We start from the raw sequence: 23,216 nt of genomic DNA on the forward strand, positions 1-23,216 counted from the left end.
GATTTAAACATTCTGTATATTATAAATAAATATTTATATATAACTAAGTGTGTAAGCGTTACATGGCTACTTGTACTTACTGATTTCAATTGTACAGCTCTTAAGATAAGCCTGGATACTCGGCCACACTACCAACTTGTGTAGTACAGGCCTATATTAAAACGTTAGTTACCTAATATCAAGCGATAAGTATTGTGTAGTCCTCACAAGTTGGACTGCACTTATTCTTACTTAACACCGACCAACATTGGTTGTTTCTCAGTGAAAGCCATAGGATGGATGGACTCCTTCCTCTGTTCCTGGAGCGCTAGAATTTGTTGTGGAGATGCTTCTTCGGAGCTAGAGCCAATCCTGTGTGGTGTTCTGCAGGGGGTATGCGTAACCCCATTACATTTCTATCATTTACATGATATATGATAGTTTATTTATATAGTGCCTATACACAATGTGTTTCAAAGCGCTTCAAGGCAAGGGAGGGAACAAGGGAAAATACAATAACATTCTTACAGGCCATGAACAGTAAGTATGTGAAATTAACTATCATACTCGGCCTGATGATGTTTCAGATAGTTCAAGAGCTAAGACATAGATAAGGAAGGGAGGTGGAGAGTGGGAAGGAAATAGAAACAGACAGGTGACTACCGTACTAGGCCTGACGACATTTCTGGTAGAGCCGGAGAAAAACAAGAGGTGATGGAGACGGGTGCAGAAAGTTAGGAGAGGAACAAAACAAGCGACTATCATACTAGGCCTGACGACATTTCAGATAGTCACTGTGATGAAACTGGGTATTTGTTTGCTAATTGTGCCGATGATTGCCAGCGCTCCATGGAATTAATTGGGGATTACGAAACTGACCAGGAGAAGCTAAATAGAATCTATATGCTCATTAAAGGCTGGATGTCCTCTAACTGGCTTTGCTTAAATGTAACTAAAACTGAGTTTATGGTGTACAGGTTTAAGTATGCCTGTGAGGGCCTGAGCCGGGAACATAAGAGTTTATTTATCGACGGAGGAAGTATTCCTGTGACAGGCAAGGTCAAAAGCCTTGGCATTTTCATGGAGGCATCGCTGAATGCGGATGACCACGTGAATTATGCAGTCAACTCCAACTACTATCTAAGAGTCCTGAGACAAATCTGTCCTCTGGTCACTAAGCCAAACCGTGAAAAGTTGGTTAGAGCTATCATTCTACCTCGGCTTGATTACTGCATCTCAGTAAGGAACGTCTGAGCAAGCGTCAAAAGCTTCAAAATGATGCTGATGTATAGTGTACAATATTGCACGCAGAGACCCACTATCTACGGGCCACAGGGAGCTTCATTGGCTCCCTGTGGTAGTCAGAGTGCAGTTTAAGATACTCTATCTAGGCTAGAAGTGTCTGTTCAGAACAGCACCGTGGTACCTGAAGGAGAAACTAGAATCTTACAAGCCAGTTAGAAATCTGGGATCCTCTGGTGAACAGTTTATACATCAACCGCTTTAAGAGAACCCAGGGGAATGGGAGGTCAATCCCCACTTTTACTGCACAGGCCCTGGAACAAGCTTGCAGAGGATTTGTGGAATGAAAATAGCCATCTCCTCTTTAGGAAGCTTCTGAAAGCTAGATTTGCCTAGGTAGGGCGTTACCATTGTCTCTCTTGTGTCACGTTTCCCGACTGCACACTTTAGTCAAACAGACAGTTCATGTGGTACTGGGCGTCAGGATTCAGACAATTTATTTGCCCTCCGTGAGGTGTCTGGTTGGCCCAAGTGTAACGTCTAACTCATTGCATTCGGGTAACCAAGGAGACTAAGGACAGGGAGTTTCGGACACCTCCCTGGCTTTCTGCCCTGTCAGACACAATGGAGCTAGAGGCTGGTTTCAGTACTGAAGCCCGCCAAAGGCAAAACGAACCAAAGTGTTAAACCTGGTTTGGTGCGCAGAGTAAAACACCAAGAAATATCTCGGAAACAAGAAATGGTGAAAAAAGACAATGGTCACCAATGGGTGCTATACTGCAGCTGAGGATTCAGCCTGCGGTAGGAAAGCACAATAGTAGGAAAATTAAACCACTGCTACCAGCCATTTAAATTAGTGAGGGTTGCATACAAAAAAGTTACATGAGTAAGAGGGAAAAGGGGCTACTAAATAACCCCCCTGCACTCCACATAATATCGGAAGTGCTTGACCTACATAAGAAAAAGGTATTTAAAGTACATTTTTTGTTTTGCTATTCTTGGGAACTGTAGTTCACCCAAGAAAAGGTATTTAAACCGTAGGATAAATCTAAAGTATTTCTGTGCACTGCATTGAATGTGCTGTGTCACCATACAAAAAGTAGATGCCTATGGAGTTTGTCAGACTCCAAATACAAAGAAAACCGAGTTCAAATCAGATAAAAATACATGAGAGAGTGAGAAAAAGGCCTCTCTCACTCACTCCAGGATAAAAATCAAGTCCTAAAGTCCAGCATAAGAACCTGGGGTCTCTAGGGTTGAAGGGAATTAGCACATAATTCACAATTCTCCCCAACACTATAAAGTGGCCTTATAATCCATGAGAATATGAATTATGTTGGTACACTAGCTATATAACATCTTTGAAAAAAAACTCTTGGACGCCTTCAGAAAATACAGAGGTGATAATATAAAAGTACAGCCGCAGAAGAAAATGAACAAACAAATAAGATTCTCTGTGAAATGCCCTGGGTTGGACTCCACTTGTTGACTACAAACCACAGCTTTTCATGCACAGACCCTCACAGCCACATGTACCTTTTTGCATAATAGGGATGCTATGCATGTTGGACTAGCACACTTGTTTAATATGTGCTAGTGTTTATGTATGCTTGCTTAATTCCTTGGTATTCTAAGTAGTTCTTAATGTTTATAAAAGTATGTTGTGTAGCATTTTCATTCTGGTAATAAACTTAATGAACTTTTTTCTGTTGTAGGAACCTAATGGAGAGACTCCAACCTCTTTGTACAGAGTAGCAGCAGTACTACTTCAGCATAATCTCATAGATTTAGATGACCTGTATACGCATGTAAGTCATTTTAAAGTCCTTATTGAGATTGTTTGTGACTTGGGATACATTTATTTTGTTGCTAATTGTCTGAAAGTTTTCATTAGTATTGTAAAGCGGGTAGTCCTTGTCCTTTTGGATAACAGGTGGCATTTGTTTTTGGATTTTCCTCTATGACCAGAGCATTACCTTGGGTTGTGTTTATTGCACTTGGGCTCTTCATCAGTTTGCATTTTCCAGTTTGCATTCTTGTCTCCCCAACTTTCTTTACACAGAAGGTTCCAGTGGCATACATGTCGTAAATGTTGAGCGTAACATGCAGAATCACAAATTACATTTTAAAACCAGTTAAAAAGTTGTCGTAGCTCTTGGTTTGTGTAATGCCTGATCAGACTAGCCCTGTGCTCACATTTGACTAATATTATTTGCCTTCATTATAATTAATGCTTCAAATTATCTGTTTTTACAGAATTTTGCATCTAGATACAGACCGAAATCAATCTGCTTTCTGTCTGTCTGTATTTATTTATAAAAATGGGGAAAAAACAGAAAAACAGGTCTTTCTGTCCGGTTCTGTGATGTCACTCATACATCATAGGCACATTGCATTGCAGATTGGCAGCGTGGAGTGTGAGAACGTTGTATACAAATGGCATTAAATTTGCTGACGGCTGTTAGGTCAGTATTTCTGAAGTCCAGCTAAGGGCTTTTTAAAACCATTCAACTGAGGCAGTACAAGACTCCACTCTTAGTATAAGGCTTTGCCACCTGAGTTCAGGGTAGAGTAGACTGAGCAGCCAGGCACATATTAGGAAAAAGAGAAACCCTGAAATACTATGTATTGTATTTAAATAAAACATTTTTTTTACAAGTAGGCCCAGATAAATCTTGGGGGCAATGAGTACCATCACAGATCATATAAACACATTAAAAAAACACTATGCTTGAAGGTACACAGACCAAACATATAACCTTATTTGGAACACCTAACAGGATTTCTAGGAAAGTCAAACCAATAGTTACTTTTAGATTACTTTCAGTAATATAAGGGTAGTAGGCACTGTCGGTTGTACTGTGATGTTCGGGAGTAAGAAATCATGGTAATATCAACTGGTCATTCTACTTTTCTGATCTAGTGAAACAGATTCTAGGAACAGTATGAACCTAGATCTCGGATTCAGGAGAAGTTATTCTAGAGGAGTTGGACCTTGGGGTGTTATTTTCAATACTCCTACGCCTGTCCCCTTTCCTCCCTACTGTATGGTCGTCCCTCGCTAGAGATGGAACCCTTTTTCACCAGAAAAATTATCTTCCACTTTAAATTTAGGTGCGTGCATTGACGCGGCGGCCCTGGGAGCATGCGCCTCCCGTAATAAGCCCACCGGCACCACTCGTCCGTCCTCTTTTCTGCATTGACTGGAACAGACTGCTTTCACCAGCGTTCCTGTGTTATGCCTCTGGCCTAGTAATTCCATGCGCTCTTCTCCAGAGAAGTACTTTTGTCTTCAAAAGGCTGCTTGAGCTACCGGCCACCAGGCTGCAAGATCCTACCGGTGACTATGCTGAGGGATGCAAGGTTTTATTACCGGATTCCAACCCGAGGGGCTACGCCCTAATGCTGAAAAGATGTCTGAGGGGGCGTCTTTACGCAGCACTACCGACACCACAGCCGAGGGCACTCTGCCTACTAGTCCCTATCCTGAGGTGCAGGGTAGGCCTCAACCTCCACCGCCAAGAGACCTGGAGGAGGCAGGCCCAGCGCGGCAAGCGCCAAGACACAGACACAGGCACGTGGCATGTAGCCTGACAAAAAGGCCACCGGCCCAGACAAAATGGACCAGGTAGGGGACAGAGTTTCCAGGTGGGACAAGTCATTGCCTGGCATGTGGCCCATGGCATATCCTTCAGCGTCGCAGGCAAATACACCCCGCATACAGCAAGACAGTGTGTGTCCAGCTCTCAGCAACCTCAGGGCTCTCTCCACCAAACGCTCTGCCGGCCTGTGAAGACAGGTTTTTTTGAAAGATTCCTGACTCTCATTGAGGTCTCCGCAGATGGGCATCATCCTCAAGGATTTTATCAGGGACATGCGTCCTCCGGTACTAGCATCCACAGCCACCCTGGCCTTGGATCCAGTGTCTCCGGGTCCAATGCAGCCCCAGCTGCCTTCGCCAGTCCTCACGACATTGGTTCAGATGCCTCTGTCAGTCACAGCAGCCTTGTATCCGCTGCCGCAGCAGCTTCCAGCACTTGTTTGTATGCCACAGCCCCCTGCGCCAGGAACTCCTCCAGATGCAGCGGACCAACTGGACACATTGGTGGACACGGATGAGGACCATGACATGCCCTCGTTGGCCAAGGCCTTTTACAAATGGCTTGCAGACCTGGCAGAGTACTTGTGACTCCCACAGCCTGTGGTGGAACAACCAGAGGGGGGGGGTCTTGGCAGAGGTCCTCACTCTACGCCCCATGGCTAGAACAGGGATTCCAATGCAAAAGGACGTGGCGGCGCTTGCCAAAAAAGGATGGCTCAAAACTCATTCCACACAGCCTCCCAACAGGCGCCTCAGCGCCAAGTTTAGGCAAATCGAGGGGGACCCCCTCTTGCTGTCAACACACCTAGAGCCACACTTGCTTAACTCTACTCCAAGCCACAATCGTCCTCTGCTACATCAGCTTATGCACTCCGGAGTAAGGAGAAGACACTGGAAGCATACAGAAAAAATATCTATTCCAACGCTTCTCTTCATCTTTGTCAGTCCAACGCTGATGCCATGCTGGCTGCTGTCAACCAGAGGCTCTGGTGAGAGATCACCAATTTCTGCAGTGCCAGGCACGCTTCAAGGCTGGTCTGGCTGAAGCCAAAATTGTAGCGCTGGATATAATGGAGTCCTCGGTGGCTCACATTGACACCTCAGGGGGTGCCCTATGTATCGCTTCCGACGTGAGGACGGCCTGGCTGCGAGCAACTAAGCTCAACCCTGATGTCCAGGAGCGTATACTTGTCCTTCCTTTCGAGTGTGGACTATCTGTTCCATTCCACTACGGACGAGGAACTTAAGAAAAACAGTTCAGACTGCCAAATACTTTCAATCCTCACTAAGGCCACCCTCAAGGCATATAGCCAGATGCCCCAATGCTCAGACAAAGGTTGGTCTTTCGAAGGTTTCAGGGGTTTCTAGGAGAGACGGTGCAGGTAACCGGACAGAACCCAGAGTCAGCACAGGCTCAAGCAGCACAAGGCAGCGTAGAAGGACTTTTTCTAGTCCCCCCCCCTCCTCAGCGCGCAAAAATGCATTACACAGCCATCCAGATCCATGAGTCTCCGTTGGGGGGGCAGGTTTGCACTTCACTCTCAACGCTGGCCGACAAGGTTCACAGACCAATGGATCCTCTTGGTAGCGTCCACGGGCTTCCGGCTCCCTATCCCTCCTTCTCCGCTCCCACAGCTTGGGACAGCAACTCTGTTGGTGGAAATTTGCTCGCTCGTAGAGAGTCAGGCAGTGAAGGAAGTTCAGCCTCCCAGTGGGGTCTGGGCTTCTATTCAAGGATTTTAGCCATACACAAGACCGTGGCTGGCCTGAGAGATGTGTTGGACCTTTGCACCTTGAAGCTTTCCCTTCCTCTTCAAAAGTTCAAGATGGTTACCTCAGCGCTTACAGCAGACACATTGTGCGCAGGAGACTCGATGTGCTCCCTGGATCTGAAGGATGGCCACCTGCACGTCCTCATCTGACAGCCCAATTGTCCAAGGTCCGGGTTCATGACTTGCAGGGATTGCAAGTCCAAGATGTCGTTGACCGACCTGCATCGTATTTGTTTATGGTGTCTGGGGGAGTCGCACGACACAGACTGTTTGAAATGCCAGTCACTAACCGCCAAGACCTTGCGTGAATGGAAGGGGAAGCACAAGGTAGGTAGGGAGCTCTCGAAGTCCCATAAGTCTGGATTGAAGTCTAGGGTTTCCACCGACGACTCAAGGGGCGACTCTCCGCGTCGGGAGGAGGCTCGAGGTTCTCGGTCCCAGAGTATTTGCCGCCATTCTTCATCCTCGCTGCACTATCGGAAGCGCCGGCAACGGTCGCCTTACCGTCCTCCTCAGAGGATGGCGCCGTGCGTAAGGTGGCGTGTCCCACGAAGTCTTCGACTCCGGAGGAGTGGGCGGCTTTTAAAGAGCAAATGATGGCGATTTTCCAGTTGCAAGGTACGGTTCCTGTAGCGCTTTCTCACGAAGCCAGCAGAGAACACTCTCGAACTGCCACTCGCGCCGTGACTCGCACGGGGGGCCCTCGAGGTCCAGTGTGGACAAGGGCAGTCGCAAGAGACGCAAGTCCAGGTCTCGGTCCTCGTCCCCAGCGAGACCGTTCTGGCCTGTGGTGGTATAGATGCCGACTCGTTCAGCACCACGCTAGTCTGACTCGGATGATGATGTACTGTCCTACCAGCCCACGCCTGTAGTGGCGTCTATGCTGAAGGTCTCGGCGTCGATACCCATGGCGCAGATTCCGGCGTTGAAGCCCTTGGCTGTCTCTGTGCTTTTTGCCCGTAATGTGTCAGGAGTTCCCTGAGGAGGTGGATATGTCTAGGGTCTCCGAGTACCTTGGTTGGTCCAATCCTCCTGAGGATTTTATTCAGGATGAACTTACTGACATCTAGGACCAAGGTCCCCCCTCTGACCCGGTTTTACCGTTTCATCTGACATTGCAAAAAAGGGTGTCATCGGCTTGGCAGTCCCCGGAATCTCTTCCAGCCGTGAATAAGGATGTCAAAATACCGCCCATCTGTTAGCGACCCCAGCTATTTGTCCACTCACCCAACTCCTGAGAGTTTGGCGGTTCAGGCGGCTACGGCCACCTCGAGGCAGCAGGTGTACCCTACCATCCCTCCGGATAGGGACGACCACCGCTTCGACGGATGGGCTTGAAAGGTCTTTTCTTCATTGGGCATGGCACTGAAAGCTGTAAACTCCACATGTGCCTTGGCAAGATTTACGCACACTCTGTGGAACTGTGCTTCCTTAGCGGATGAGCATATTCCCGAGGGGGAGGAAAGGGATGGCTTCTTTGCCCTCGTGCGTGACGGCAAGGATGCTATGTGCGAATCCCATCAGTCGAGTTTGGACACGGCAGACTGTCAGCCGGTCCATGGCTGCGAGCACCGTGATACACAGCTGTGCATGGTTGCGGAAGTCTGGGTTTACTCCTGATGTGCAAGCTCGTCTTCTGAACATGCTCTTTGATGGTGTTCATATATTTGGCAGCAAGGCTGACGAGAGCCTTGAGGGGATGCAGACCTCCAAAGCTGCAGCAAAGTCTTTGAGCGCTGCAGTACGCCCACCTCCGCCTTTTCATCCTAGGGGACAGCAATGGAGGGGAGGTTCCGTTCGTTTCTACTCCTCCTTTGGTAGATTGAGAGGGGCTGCCAGTCAAAGGGGCTAACGTAAGAGTACCCGTGGTGGTCAGGGAACTTGTGGTGCCAAAGCTGCTCGGGCAGTTGCCTCTTTGCCTTCAGGCACTGCCGCAGCCGCTCCAACTCTGTAATGAGGCCATGTCCCATGGTTCGCCGGTTGGGGGCAGAACGGCGTGCCATTACTTCAGATGTGTGTCCTGGATACCATAGCCCACGGCTACTGCCTTCGCTTCCTTCAGCGGTCTCACGACAATCCACCGGGGAAGCTCTTTGAAGCGTCCGGATCCGCTCCTTGTGCAGGAAATCCTATCCCTGCTGGAGAAAGGCACCATAGAACTGGTGCCTGTAGCGGAGAGGAACAAGGGATGGTATTCCCCTTATTTTATGATCCCAAAGAAAGACTGGGATTGAGACCCATCATGGACTTGCGTTGGTTGAACCTGTTTCTCAGAAAGGACAAGTTCAAGATGGTCACTCTTTCTCACATCCTCCAGGCCCTCGAACTACAGGATTGGTTGGTGACTCTGGACCTGAGGGATGCTTACTTTCATGTGCCCGATTCATCCCAAGCACAAGAAGTACCTGAGGTTCGTGGCTGGCGACACAGACTTTCAGTTTTGGGTCCTGCCATTCGGATTGACCTCCCCCCCCCCCCCCCCCCCCCTAGGGTCTTCAGCAAGCTGATGGTGGTGGTGGCAGCATACCTCGGGAGAGGGGATTCACATCTACCCCTACCTGGACGATTGGCTTATCAGGGCGCGTTCTCCTGAGCAAGCCTTGGATCATCTCAACGTCACCTGCCATTCCGTTCAAAAGCTGGGCTTCTCCCTGAATTTAAAGAAGCCGCATTTGACACCTTCCCAGCGGCTCCAGTATATCGGAGCAGTGCTTGAAACATCCCTGGGGCAGTGTTCGCCTCCCCAGGTGAGGGCTCATCACATTCTGCAGATGTTGGACAGGTTTCGACGCGCCCAGAGTCTCCCAGCTTTCAAATTCTAAAGGTTGCTCGGCCTCATGGCTTCCTGCATTCTTCTGGTGCCAGAGGCCAGACTGTGGGTGAGATCCCTGCAGTGGGCTATCAAGACGCAGTGATCGCAGTTCTCCAGTAAAATGTCGGATCCTGTTCAGATTCTGCTCTCGTTCGCCCAGGATCCTCTATGGTGGGCCAACGAAGGAAACCTGATGAAGGGGGAACCATTTTGGCAACCATGGCCGGAGGTGACTATCGTGACTGATGCTTCCTTCACAAGATGGGGTGCTCATGCCAACGAGTTGACATCCTGTGGCCATTGGTCTCCATCAGAGTCCAGACTCCACATCAGTCTGTCAGAGCTGTGAGCCCTCAAGTGGATCTCTTCGCACCAGTGTCAACCGGAAGTGCGAGAGATTTTGTTCATGGGAATTTCCCCCAAAAGGAGCCTTGGGGGACTCGTTCGTAGTGGAGTGGTCATTCCCACTACTGTACACGTTTCCTCCAGTCCCCGTCATTCCTCAGGTGTCGCAGAGGTTTGGTTCCCGCATGATCCTCATTGCTCCGTATTGGGCCAGGAGAGCATGGTACCCGGACCTTCTCGACATGTCCATCTGCCCTCCACGCCGTCTTTCCTACAGAGACGATTTGCTCTGATGGGAGGTTGGGTCAGGTTCTCCATCCAGAGGACCGGTCTATCAACCTTCATGCTTGGTATCTGAGAGGTTGAGATACAAGGATTGGGACCTCCCGGATGACATGATGGAGGTTTTGCTTTCAGCCAGGCGGCCTTCAACAAAATCCCTGTACCGTTGGTGGAAGTTCTGCGACTAGTGCAGGGAACAGAATGTGGATCCTTTCCAATGTTCCATTCCTCTGGTGTTGTCTTTTCTACTTTCTTTAGCCCATAAGGGCCTTCAAGTGGGTACCATTAAGGGTTAACCGGCGCCGTTGTCTAGATTTAAGCACTCGTCTGAGGAGTGTTCTTACTTTAAGATTCCTTTTAGTTTCACAGTTTCTGAAAGGACTGACTGTGTTTCCACCATCCCTGTTCCAGGTGCCGGGTTGGGATTTGAATTTGGTTTTAAAGTTTCTGATGGGAGCTCCGTTTGAGCCCTTGCACTCTTGTCCTTTGAGACTGTTGTCTGTCAAGACTGTTTTTAGTTGCGGTCAATTCCATACGCAGAGTGAATTGCAGGCACTTTCTGCCAAGCCACCCATTACTGTTTTCCGTAAGGACAGGTTTGTCCTGAGGGTGTGGCCTTCTTTTCTTCCGAAGGTTGTCTGATTTTCATTTGAGCCAGAAGATAATTCTTTTGGCATTTTATCCTCATCCACATTCTGGTAAGGAAGAGGAGAGGCTCCATAGGTTGGATCCTAGGAGATCTTTGAGCTTTTATCTTTCACGGATGTCCCGGGTCAGAGTGGATGATCAGCTCTTTGTTGGTTATGCTGGACACCGCTTGGGTCAGGCTGTTTCCAAACAGACCTTGTCCAGATGGATTATCCTCACTATCACGGAGTGTATCGTTTGGTGGGCAAGGACCCTCCGGTAGGTTTACGGGCTCACTCTACTAGGGGTGTGGCTGCCTCCGCTGCTGTCCAACAGGGGCTTCCTATTTGGAATATTTGTGAAGCAGCTACATGGGCCTCTGTCCATTTTGTTAAACACTACTCCCGGGATTCTACTCATGGGCATGATTTGGCCATTGGGAAGGCGGTCCTCTATTGCGCCATTTGATTGGATAATCTAAATTTTACATTCTAAATTCTTTTCCCTCCTCCATAGTCTGGACTGCTTTGGGAGTCTGTTATAGATGTGGAATACGTTGGAGGACACAATCCCTTCGAAGAACAAGTTACTTACCAATCTTGTAACGTTTTCTCGATGGGGATATTCCTCCGACGTATTCCATGTCACCCTCCCAGCCTGCCCGTCTGGAGAATTTCCTGTGATTGCAGCTTCCGTTTCCGCAAGGCTGTAGGCAGTTATACTGGCAGGAGACTGGTGCCACACGTTCCTCGGGGGGGAAAAAACTGAACTGAGGCAACGGGCGCTGTGCGTCCTATACATAACATCTGGTGACGTCGACCCTCGACAGAGGCCCTTGAGGGACATGGGCTCGACGCCATCAGTGCAAGACGCCCTCTGCTGAAAGTCTCCAAAGTGCACAGCTGTGGACATTACATGTCATAGATGTGGAATACGTCGGAGGAACATCACATCGAAAGAACGTTACCAGATTGCTAAGTAACTTGTTCTACTCAAGGCAAGTAAAACCTATAAACTTTTTACCGGAGCTATCAGCAACTTAACGGCGGGTATGAACATAAGACTGTTTTTCTGTTGTCTAAAACAGACCAGGGAAAGCAAAAACCTGTGTTACACTATATGAATGACTGTTATTTTAGGTAGGTAAAACCTAAGGCAGACTTACTCTGGACAGGTGAACAGCAAGTCGGGTGAAGCATGACCCAGAAGGGGACACTAATACTTTTATCCTAACGGGAATAGTGAAGTCAAACCAACAGCATTACTTTTGGGAGGAGGCACAACCAAATTCCATGTGAGTTATTCTCTTTCCTAGGCAAAAGGCCATATCCTTTAAAAGTCACTTATTCTTGGAGCATGAGTGTTCTCGGTGGAATAAGGGGGGTCACTAGGGTCTAGTGTCCAAAAGGCAGATCAGGATAGGTTCTTAAGTAGCAAAAGTCAGAGTTCCTAAGGAAGACTGTTGGAACAAGTAAGTGCTTTACTTTAGAGTTAGTTGAGGGTCCAGGGGCTTCACAGAAGACAACCTAGGAGGATTCCAGCAGGGGCCTGTGTGCACTGGACGAGAGGACTCCCAATCACATAGAACACCCCACAACTATACACGAATCACAAGTGACTTGCGCTAAGTAAATACCCAAGCCAGTAAAGTACCTCAGAATAGAAAATGATTTTGCAGCAGGATCTTCAGCCTAAAACCCCGTAGTTGAATTTCTTCATCAAGCACACAGAAGACGGGACACCGGAAGCATATTTACAGCAAGCAGCACGGGGAAGGACCTATGCAAGGTTTTCCTTGCGGCTGGATGCAGCTCTCTGGATTTAGGTGCCTTTTTCTGGAGCACTGAAAACAGAATATCACTGGTCAGATTCTCGCTGTTTGCAAGGTTCAGCATTCTGGTGAGGGGACTTTTTTCAGACTGGCATTGTGTTTCTGGTGATCGTGGGCATAGTGCTGGAAGTTTCAGCGAGATTTGGAATTCAGAAGACACTGCACCGCACAATGGCTCGAGGTCCCACGGTATTGGGGTATTGCAGCCCCGCAGGGTCGCAGCATGGCGTAGGATTGCTCAAAATGCAGGTCTTTAGTTAAGTGGGTCTCACCAGGATCTGGCTCAGGTCTGGGTCGTTGTTTATGGAGTCCCCAGGCCGATTAGAAGGAAGGGCTACAGCAGGCTCTGGTTACACAACAGGCTCTCCTGTCACTGGAAATAGTTCCAGCAGCAAATTTTTATTTTTTATTTTTCTTTTAATAATTTTTATTAGTTTTTACAACATTCAACAAATCCAGCAGTACTTGTCATAATATTTTAGCATCATGTACATATTAAGTATCTACTGCTTACCCCTTACCCACCCCCCAACTCGAGCCTACTCCACTACGCACTCTTTTTTTCCCTCTAGGGGTACCTCCCCATCAGTATGATCGCTTGAGCAGTCCTGGGTGGACCCCGACTGTGTGGCCCCTAAGTGTTTCCAGGCCGTCAGGGTTTCTGCTTCCTCCTCCCCTCACCTACTGATCGCTTCATTCCATACTGCTGCTTCGGCTTCGGTCCATTTCTGGAGATCATTCAACCAAACCTCTACCTTCGGTCTGTTGCATGCTTTCCACCCCATGGCAATGCTGTGCTTGGTAAGTATATAAGCCAAGTCCTTAAGTTTGCTCACATGTTTAAATTGACGCTGTCTAGGGAACCCCCCTACCATGCATGCCCACACTGATTCAACATTTAGCTTGATCCCTTTCTCATTTAATTGGTGGGCTACTTCTACCCAGAACTTCCCAATTTGTGGACATGCCCAAAACATGTGTATCATCCCTGCATTTTCTTCCCTGCATTTGGGGCATGTTCGTCCAGCGCTCTTGAACAGAACTATCCTCTGGGGGTCATGTATGCCCTATGGGTACATATAGTTGTATTTGTTGTAGCCTTGCGTTCCAAGACATTTTTCTGCGATAACCTTAAACCCGCTCCCATTACCTACCCTTCTTGAGTTCCCCTGCTTCCTCTTCCCAATCCCGTCTTAATTGGGCCACTTTCTTTCCCACCCTGGACCTCAGCAGCTCATAGATTCTGGAAACCTCATGCCCTCCCTCTGCGACATCATACATCGTTTCAATGGCAGTGTCAGGTTGATCTTCCAGCATTAATTCAGGCCATGTCTCTCTCACCTGCCGTACCAATCTGGTATAAGTAATATACTGCCCTAAGTGTAAACCCTTTTCTTCTACCAGCACCTCGAATTCCTTTACTTCCCCCTCTTGCCATATGTCTCCCATTGTTGCGATTCCAACACGTACCCAATGCCTTTGGATGTCTCCTCCGGTCAATGCCACTAACGGCACTTGCGGAGAACACTGGTTTGGGATCTCCATAGCCTGGCAAGCCTTACGCCATATCTTCCATCCCAATTCCAACATCCCCAGGCGCCCTTTTAGCTCGGGTTTGGGCAGCCATATCCATTCTTTCAAAAAAACGGGGCACACTCAGATCTCAAGAGTCTGGACTCTGATGTCGAGTCTTCCGTTAACCATTTAGCCACGTATTGCAGTTGACTGGCGAAATGATAGATCTCAAAGTTCGGTCGTTTTATACCCCCTTTGTCATACGTGTTCTGTAATTTCCATAGGGCTTCCTAGTTCCATGCCAGATGAAGCCCCTGCATATGCTCTGGAGTTTGACAAAGAAGCGCTTGGGTATCATGTATGGTAAGTTCCTAAATCAATGTAGTAGCCTAGGCAATGCGATCATCTTCAACAGCGCCACCTCCCCATCATGGCCAAGGGGATCTTAGTCCAGAAACTCATGCTATTCTCAATGTTTGCTACCGCTTTCTCTGTGTTATGTTTATATTCTGCTTCCACCGTGTGATAGATGTCAATCCTCAGGTATCTAAAAGTACTGGTCTCCCAGGGTATTTGTAAAACTGGCTATTGCTCCAGCGGGACCCCTATATACCTCCCCAGGGGGAATATACACGATTTCCTGGGATTAACTGCAATACCAGAGAGCAACGCAAATCGCTCCATTACTTCTAGAATGTATTGCAGATTTTCCTCAGGGCACCTCAAGTATAACATGTCATCTGCGTATAATGAAATCAAGTGTGGTCCCCCTTTTGTGTGAATCCCCACTTCTTCGTATTGTTGTCTCGGGTGTATCGCCAGGGGTTCCAGTGCTAGAATGTACAGCATTGGGGACCAAGGGCATCCCTGTCTAGTGCCTCTACTGAGTTGCCACCTCTCTGCAATGACCGCTCCTTTCTTGACTCTGGCTAACGGTGAACTGTATAGTAATTTCACCCACTTCAGGTACCTGGATCCCATCCCATATTATTTTAGAGCTGCCATCAGCCGCAGATTCTTAATCTTAATTTTCCTCTTTAGTTTTGGTTCCAGTGGTAGACTACCTCTTCAGCTTCAGGATAGTACTTTTATGCAGGAACCCAGCCAATCAAACAGCCTTGCAATATTCAAACTTGGTGGGTGTTAGGGAGAAATCTCAGACGTTTGATAATTTCCTCAACCTTAGAGACCCCCTCCAACTTTGGATTTTGAGGACATGATTTCCTTTTTTTTTTTTAACCCGGAAAGAGTGAGCCTTTTTCCCACTCATGTATTTTGATGTGTGTTGTACTCTTGTGGTGTTTGATTATGGAGTTTTAGACAACTCCATAGGCATCTTTTCATGTGTGCCATACAGTACCCTCAGTGCAGTGACACAGGGAAGCTTTTAAGGCCGTCCAAAGGTTTAAATGCCTTCTCTGGGTTAAACTACTTTTTCCAAGAGAATGTTAAATTGGCTTTACTAGTGTTTTTAAATTCCTAGACCCAGCACACACTATCTTACAGTAGAGTGCTGGAGGGGTTACCTAGTATCCCCTATGTCTAGAAACTCGTGTAGAAGGCAAATGCTAGCCTTTCCTATCAAAATGGCTGGTGGCAGTGGTTTTACAACGAACTACCGTGATTTTTCCAGACTGCGAATGCCGGTAGCTAAAATCATGGGAGCCATGTTTGTCAAGATGGCGCCTGAGCCCCCTTTGTTTAAACAGGGCCTGGTCTTCTTTTTTCGCCATTTCTTTTTGGAAAGGTCCTTCTAGAGTTTGTCTCTGCGCTTTCTAGGTTTGGTCCCTTTGTTTCTACGCCTTTGTCAGGCTTCAGGACTGAAGACCGCCTGTGCCGCCCGAGTGTCTGGGGTGAGCAGGAAGTGAGGGAGGTGCCTGAAACTCCCTGTGCTTCGTCTCCAAGGAGATGCAAAGGCACTCTGGCGTAATTGGCTGGCTGACTGTCCGGCAAGGACAGCCGCCCTACTGGGTGAGTGGCAGCTATGCTGGAATGAAAGGGAGAGAACTATTTAAAAGGAGTCTCTTGGCTTGGAAGGCAGAGTCGACCACAGGAACAAAAGAACCAAAGACAAGCTGCAAGAGGACGGCTGCTGCAACTCCTGGACCGTTTTGCCCAGTGAAGTCCTGCTGCAGGTCCGAATCGCCAAGATCATCTCGACAGAGAAGCTCTTCAAGGATGACTTCTACCTTTGAGTTTGTGGGACCAATCAACTCGTAAACCACCTGGATACCATTCTCGGAGCTGGTTGTATTTTCCTCAGAGTGCTGCAGAAAACCGAATAGCCAGGGAGAAGGACACCAGTTTGTGTGCTTGACTACAGCTACCGTAATTGAAGGTTTGTTTTGCCAGCTTTTTGACCAGTCCCAGTGCAGGAGTCCCCCAACGTCCTCTTGTCTGCACAACTGAGGCTCAGGAACAGTGAGATCTGCAGGAACTGCCAGGAACAGATGTCTTCAGCTGCATCTTTTTCTTCATTGTAAGGTACTGTGAAAACCTGACCGAGAGAACTCCTCTCTCACTGCGAAAGTGCTTGAAACTTTGGCAACTTGCAGGCCTAGTCAGTTTGTGACCCGACACATGAACTTTTTTCTTCCGTAACCTACCTCCGAGAAACGCGGCAAAGACTTTTGCGTTTAAATACCAGAACCATTTTTACCTATACAAGACACTAGTCCATTGACTTTGGCCTACCTATTGCATTGAATCAACTCCTCTGGTGAACTCAAACTATTTGCAATGTTTGGGGGGGCGCTGTTGCGTACGAGGAGAAATGGAAACTCCCGTGTGAGCTCTGCTGGCATCCTGGGCCGTAATACGACTAACGTTGTTAATATAAGTCGGTTCTGCCTACAAATAAACATCCCCGCGAAGTTTGGACTAAATCCGGACCAACGGTCACTGAGATGCACTGTATCAAAGGTGCCATGCTGCCAGCGAGTGAGGCCAGCTTCTGCGAACCACTGTGTAAGGGGAGGAGCCCGGCGGTGTGAGGAATCGAGGACCAGAGGCCCGACAAGGCAGCTTGCCTATACCCAGAGGGTGGTCGCGGCCGCTCCGAATCTCGCCGAGTGCATGCTGACAGAGTACGTCTGGCACCCGACCAGGAGCACCGGCCAGGCTGAGGCACCCAAGGAGCATTCTCGAAACCATATGAGGGGGGGGGGGGCGGGTGGAGACAGAGCAATACCCGGCCCACTACTTACCAACACGGGCCCCGGCGAGTGGCTCCCTGACTGGCGGCTGCCATTCCCCCATGCTCCCCCCCCTCTCCCTGCCTTCCCCCTCGAAGTGAGGCACCATAAAAAGCAAGGGAGAACCCATCGGGAATCTCCCCCCACTCCCCTGCCAACATAAACACGCGGCACAACTTAACCCGCACCAGAAAATGTAGCGTGGAAGGCGCGACAAACGGAGGAAGTTAGTGACAGTTACGGGAGCCAGGGGCATGGGCGCCCCCACGCACACCCCCCATTGCACTGGGGGGACCATGCCCCATTCAAATTCCAGGCAGAAAAGTAAGAACCACCACAAACAGTAACTCCCAGCCTGCATCAGTAAAATAACTGTTCGTGAAGAGGCCCACAGGCATTGACCCTCAAGTTAATCCTTAGCCAGTGACCCCAAGCACAGCAGTGACTACCCCAGCGGACAACACCGAAAGGATAAAGAGACTATATCCACCTCCATACAGTAACACGACACAGGCGCTCAGTGTATAGTATACTATACATAGATCCACAGGGCTCACCCAATACTACCGCAGGAACTAGTCCACACACTTCCTGCTGAGCAGCGAATACAGCTAAATCAAGGGAGGGCACCCCCAAGCTGGCTCAACACAACGTACCCACGCCCATGTCCGGGTAATCACAATCCCAGAACGAACAGTGGAGGAGGAAAGCGAGCAAGCCAAAGCATAACCTACCTCAAACCACAGAGGTGGAGCCTCTACGTATTACGAGAGAAGGCTCACCCAATGCTACTTTGGGGACATGCTAACCAATGAATACATAAAGCAATAACTACAGAAAAGTGGACATAAGGGTCCTGCTGAGCCGTCCCAACCTGAACGCACGCACCCCAGTGCAAATAGTTACATTCTCAAGACAGATCAGAGGGAAGAAAAGGAACACACTGAGAATACCCCGCCTCTCCCCAGAACAGCAGAATCTGACAGATCCACATCATGTAGACAACTAGAAATAGCCACACGGAACTCAACCAGGTGGAGCATCCAGGTCACACGAGAGGCCCCGGAGCAGCACGTGACCATCACAACCCCCCACCCTCTGGCCTCTGGTCGTAAAGAACCGCAAGATATAACAGCACCACAGACAGCAAAGGAAGCAAAGTATGATGCCCAAGGGCTTTGGCCCAAAGAAAGGGAAGGGAGCCATAGAAAAATAAACGACCACGAGGAAAGACAGACGCCACGATGTCCACGGAATAAGCACCGCAGACACAACCGGCTACAACTCCCCAGGTGATGGACCCACAAGCAGTCTTCCTGGCCATGCAGCAGGGGTTTACCTCAATCAATGAGAAATTAGACGGGAAAACTGCCAATGTCGCCTCTATCATAACGCAATTGGACAAGACCACAACCCGACTCACTGAAGCAGAAACGTGAATATCCAACACGGAAGATGGACTGGAAGCATTAAAGAGCACTGACAATTATGGCTAAAGAATTGGGAACGGTTAAAATCAAGTGCGAAGATTTAGAAGCTAGGTCCCGACGGAAAAACGTACGTATAATTGGTATGCCAGAGGAAGCCCTGAAAGAACCCATTGAACAAGCAGTGGAAAAACTCTAACGTGATCTACTGGGGGATCACGGATGGTCACCCATGTTCATTGTGGAGCGCGCACACAGATCCTTGGCACCACAACCCAAGCTTGGAGCATATCTGAGGCACATCATAGTGCGCTTGATGAATTACAGAGATAGAGACTTAGTGTCGAAAACTGCCAGAGAAAAACAAGAACTGAGGTGGGATGTCCGCATCTTCCCAGACTATACATTAGCAGTACAACAAGAAAGACTGCTAGTTACAGGGGTCAAGAAACTACTACGCGAACGACACGTTCCCTATGCCATGCTATACTAGCATACTGCTACCAGGCTAAAAATACAACACCAGAACAAAACCTACTTCACATTTCCCGAAGTAGCAGCAAACTTTGTCAAGACACATATTCCCATACCAACACATTAGCCGAGTAATGAGGAGGACTCTTAAAGTTATGAGACCCTACAATGAGGAAAAAACAAGAGGAAGGAACAATGATGTGAAAACCACCCCACCCACCCCGCCAGTGGGAGCCCCATAAAGAAAAAAGGCAAGCTCAATCCAGTCCACCCCCAATAAAGAAATGAGCACCCTTTTTGTTCATGATGAGCTAGAGCAACAACACGCAGAACTGGCTGCAACGTATGAGAACATAAGAAATGGCGGCCTCAGATGCCGCTACAGTCCCCCTGTAGCAAGTGCACTAAGAGTTAATGGGGAGGGACAAGCAGGCCTAGCTAAAGTTCGGGGAACTATGATGGGGGAAGGCAGCAGAGTGAGTTTGTTGGGGTTTAGTTCAGGGGGAAAAGAACTTAAAATAAAAAGCACACCGGTAAAGAACACACGCACAGTCAAGACCACACTAAAAATGGAACACACTGAACATAATTACACACATACCTGGGAGAATGGCTGAATCAAGAAATTAAGATATTAAAATGCTAAGCTGGAATGTCCGGGGCCTAGGTTCTCAGATCAAAAGAAGGAAAATTCTTGCATACATTAATAGATTATGCCCCAAGGTGGTCTTCCTGCAAGAAACGCACTTACTACACCAGCAAGCCGGTAAGCTCGCCCCCAATTGGGGAACACACCAATACTACCCGTCGTACTCTAGCCGTGCGAGAGGGGTGGCGACCCTAATACGCAAAACCTTGCCATTCGGAAGTCTCCACTCTGAATGTGACACAGAGGGCAGATATGTTCTGGTCCATGGCACCCTTCACGACAGGGAGGTGCTATTACTCAACATATACGACCCCAACACAGATGACCCTGACTTCTATTCCACTTTATTCGGGAAACTGGCGAAGTTTCAACGGCACACCTGATATGCAGCAGTGATATCAACACTATTCTGGATATACGACTAGACCGCACGTCGGATCAACCAAGGGCACTATCTAGATCCACCCAAACGATATTTACCCATGTCTGATTTGAACTTAAGGGACACATGGCGCTCCTTGAACACCACCAAAAGGGCATTTACGTACTACTCGTCAGTGCATGACATGCACTCCAGAATGGACTTGTGGCTCATCGCTAACTACGCATTAAGCTGGGTGACTGATGCTCACATATACCCAAGGACGTTCTCCGATCATGCACCTATACAACTAACGCTCCGCATCCCCGACGTAAAAATAGGCAGACCCCCCCCCCCCCCCCCCCCCTGGAGGGTCAAATCAGCTGCCCTCCAGGATTTGGTCTATAAGACGTCATTAGCCTAACATATACGAGAATACTTCGAAATTAACGAGGGCTCTGTGTCCAGTCAAGCGGTATTATGGCAAGCATTTAAAGTCTGTATTAGAGGTACTGCTATGTCCACTGAATTCGGAGTCCTTAAAGATATTCGCAGAGATTTAGTCCGCCGAGAGGCAGATATTGCCAATAAACCCAGTATGCACAGTCACCTTCCCCACAACTAGCACTAGAGATCAAAACGAAATTAGATGAATTTAAGGAAGCGACTGATCGCGAGATCCGCTACTTAGACAGGCCTGCTGCGGCACGTCGCTATGGGTAAACCGAGCGCCCGTGGAGACTATTGGCCAGACTGGTGCGAGGAGCGTGGGGTCTGACTAATATCCCATGCATAAAACAGACGGCACTGTGACCACGGACAAACAGTGATGGGGGCGTTTAATGATTTCTACAAGCGGCTATACTCTCCTCATAGCAATGCCACTGACGAGGAAATAGACCAAAATCTCTCTCGCATACCTACAACATTAATAGCAGACGCCGCTAGAGAGACTTTTGAAAGCCCGAGATAATATAACCTATACAAATTTTACCCAATGGGAAGGCGCCGGGCACCGATGGCCTCGATGTGGAATTCTACAAAGAGTTCAGCCAGCTCTTCGTACCCAGGCAACACGCAGTATGGACGGAGGCTCTAGAAAAAGGGGAATTACCCGAAACTAGATAAGCGGTCATCACCTTACTGCTTAAGCCGGGGAAGCCACCGGAAGACTGTGGCTCTTACAGACCACTCTCACTAATAAACGCAGACGCTAAAACATTCTGGCCACCCAGTTAACCCCGCTAATGCCCTATATGGTTCATGAGGACCAAGCAGGATTTGTCACCGGCAGATCCACTGCTACAAATATCAGACGCTGTCACAAAATTATGGCGGCAATACCGGACGAAACACAGGGGGTGGCAGGCTCACTTGATATGCAAAAGGCATTTGACACAGTATATTGGCCCTTTCTGTTCAGGGTATTAAAGAATTATGGGTTCGCCCCTAATATTAAGTGGATTAAAATATTATACACGCCCCTACACCAGGATAAGGGTCAATGGCTCCCTATCAAACGTACTGGAGCTCCATGGCGGCACCAGGCAAGGATGCCCACTATCACCTTTACTATTCGCATTGGTGATTGAGCCCCTGGCCGACGTACTCCGGGCTCGGTATAGCGCATATGGGCTGTGGCCCAAAGGCAAATTGGAAATCATCGCACTACACGCCAATGACATCCTATTATATCTTAAAAACCCAGACTGCACGCTAGGGAAAGTCCTGTCGGAGGTGAGGACCTTCGGCGAGTTCTCTGGCCTTAGACTCAACGCCAACAAATCCAACATTTTTCCGCTTACAGAAGCAACGGTTGCACCAAGTGAGCTACACGGATTCATTTGGAGCCCGATACATATTCAATATTTGGGAGCGTATGTGGCTAGAACTGCTCAACTAACCCGTGCTCTGAACTATAACACCTTGGCAGACGCACTATGGGCGAAAATGACACGCTGGAACATTCTCCCTATCTCATTGATGGGTAGAATCGCCCTTATAAAAATGATAATCCTCCCTAAACTCTTATCTATTCACTACAGTCCCAGTGTGGCCCGGCCACACTTTGTTTGCCAGAATAAGGAGGGCCTGCACCATATTCACATGGTTGGGGGGGGGGAGGGCACTCTAGACTAAGTTGGAGGGTGCTAACCGATCCTTATGCACAACGAGGCCTAGCGGCACCAGACTTTGAGCTCTATTATCTTGCTGCACAAGCACACTATGCCGCCCAATGGGCTATGGTTTTTCTCAACCCCAAGGACGCATTGAACGAGCATCACCCAACGAAACCCAGCACACTATTCCACAATGACAAAACCTCATCCCAAACGCCACACCTCCATCGACCCAACACAGGTCACAACCACAGCTTGGGCCAGAATCGCAGAGATATACGGTACGGATAAGCTGTACCACCCGAGCATGCCAATCTGGGGCAACCCCCAAATACCACCCACCTTGGACAGGGAGGCAGCTACATACTGGGGCGCCAAAGGTATTGTTCAGTGGGGTCAATTGTTCCCAGACAAATGATGTGCGACCTGGGACAACCTCAAGGATATAGTGGGTGATGTGGCCAAACACAGGCTGTACTACATGCACATAAAATCATCCCTGGCAAATCTATGGCCCGACTTCGCAGCTCAACCAGAGATAAACCTGGGTCTGTGATACATGTTCACTGCAGAGAAAGGGAAAATGTTGGCATCCACACTGTACAAGACCATTCAGTCTCGCCCACCAGAAAAACGGAACGCCAAAACTAAGTGGGAACAAGATCTGGGCCACCAGAAGGACTACCAATGGCAACAGATATGTACTCTGATCAAATATATATCATGCAATGCCAGATACAAACTAATACATTATAAAATTGTCAAAAGAATACATTATACTCCTGCCAAACTGAAACGCATATACCCAACCATAGCAGGCGCATGCCCAAGATGTCATTCCGAAGAAGCAAACATCTTCCATATGTTGTGGGCATGCATACAACTGAAGGAGGAGTACTGGGCGGAGGGTTGCGCAGCCCTTGACGAAATGGCTGATCAACCCATCGAATGGTCACCAATGCTATGTTTGTTGGGTGTAACAGGC

At 48.4% G+C, this 23,216-nt stretch overlaps 1 protein-coding gene across 2 annotated transcripts in view; it reads left to right on the forward strand.

The window, feature by feature from the left end:
• The window catches only part of THOC2 (THO complex subunit 2), a 2,257,836-nt gene that overhangs the window by 404,926 nt on the left and 1,829,694 nt on the right, over window positions 1–23,216 (forward strand). For both annotated transcript variants that reach the window (XM_069612670.1, XM_069612671.1), the window contains exon 9: window positions 2,937–3,029. In XM_069612670.1, the coding sequence (XP_069468771.1) occupies window positions 2,937–3,029 (93 nt within the window). The remainder of the gene's footprint in view (window positions 1–2,936; window positions 3,030–23,216) is intronic.

Source organism: Ambystoma mexicanum, chromosome 5p, assembly GCF_040938575.1.
Source record: "Ambystoma mexicanum isolate Mex_15411 chromosome 5p, UKY_AmexF1_1, whole genome shotgun sequence".
In the NCBI taxonomy this organism is placed as follows: domain Eukaryota; kingdom Metazoa; phylum Chordata; class Amphibia; order Caudata; family Ambystomatidae; genus Ambystoma; species Ambystoma mexicanum.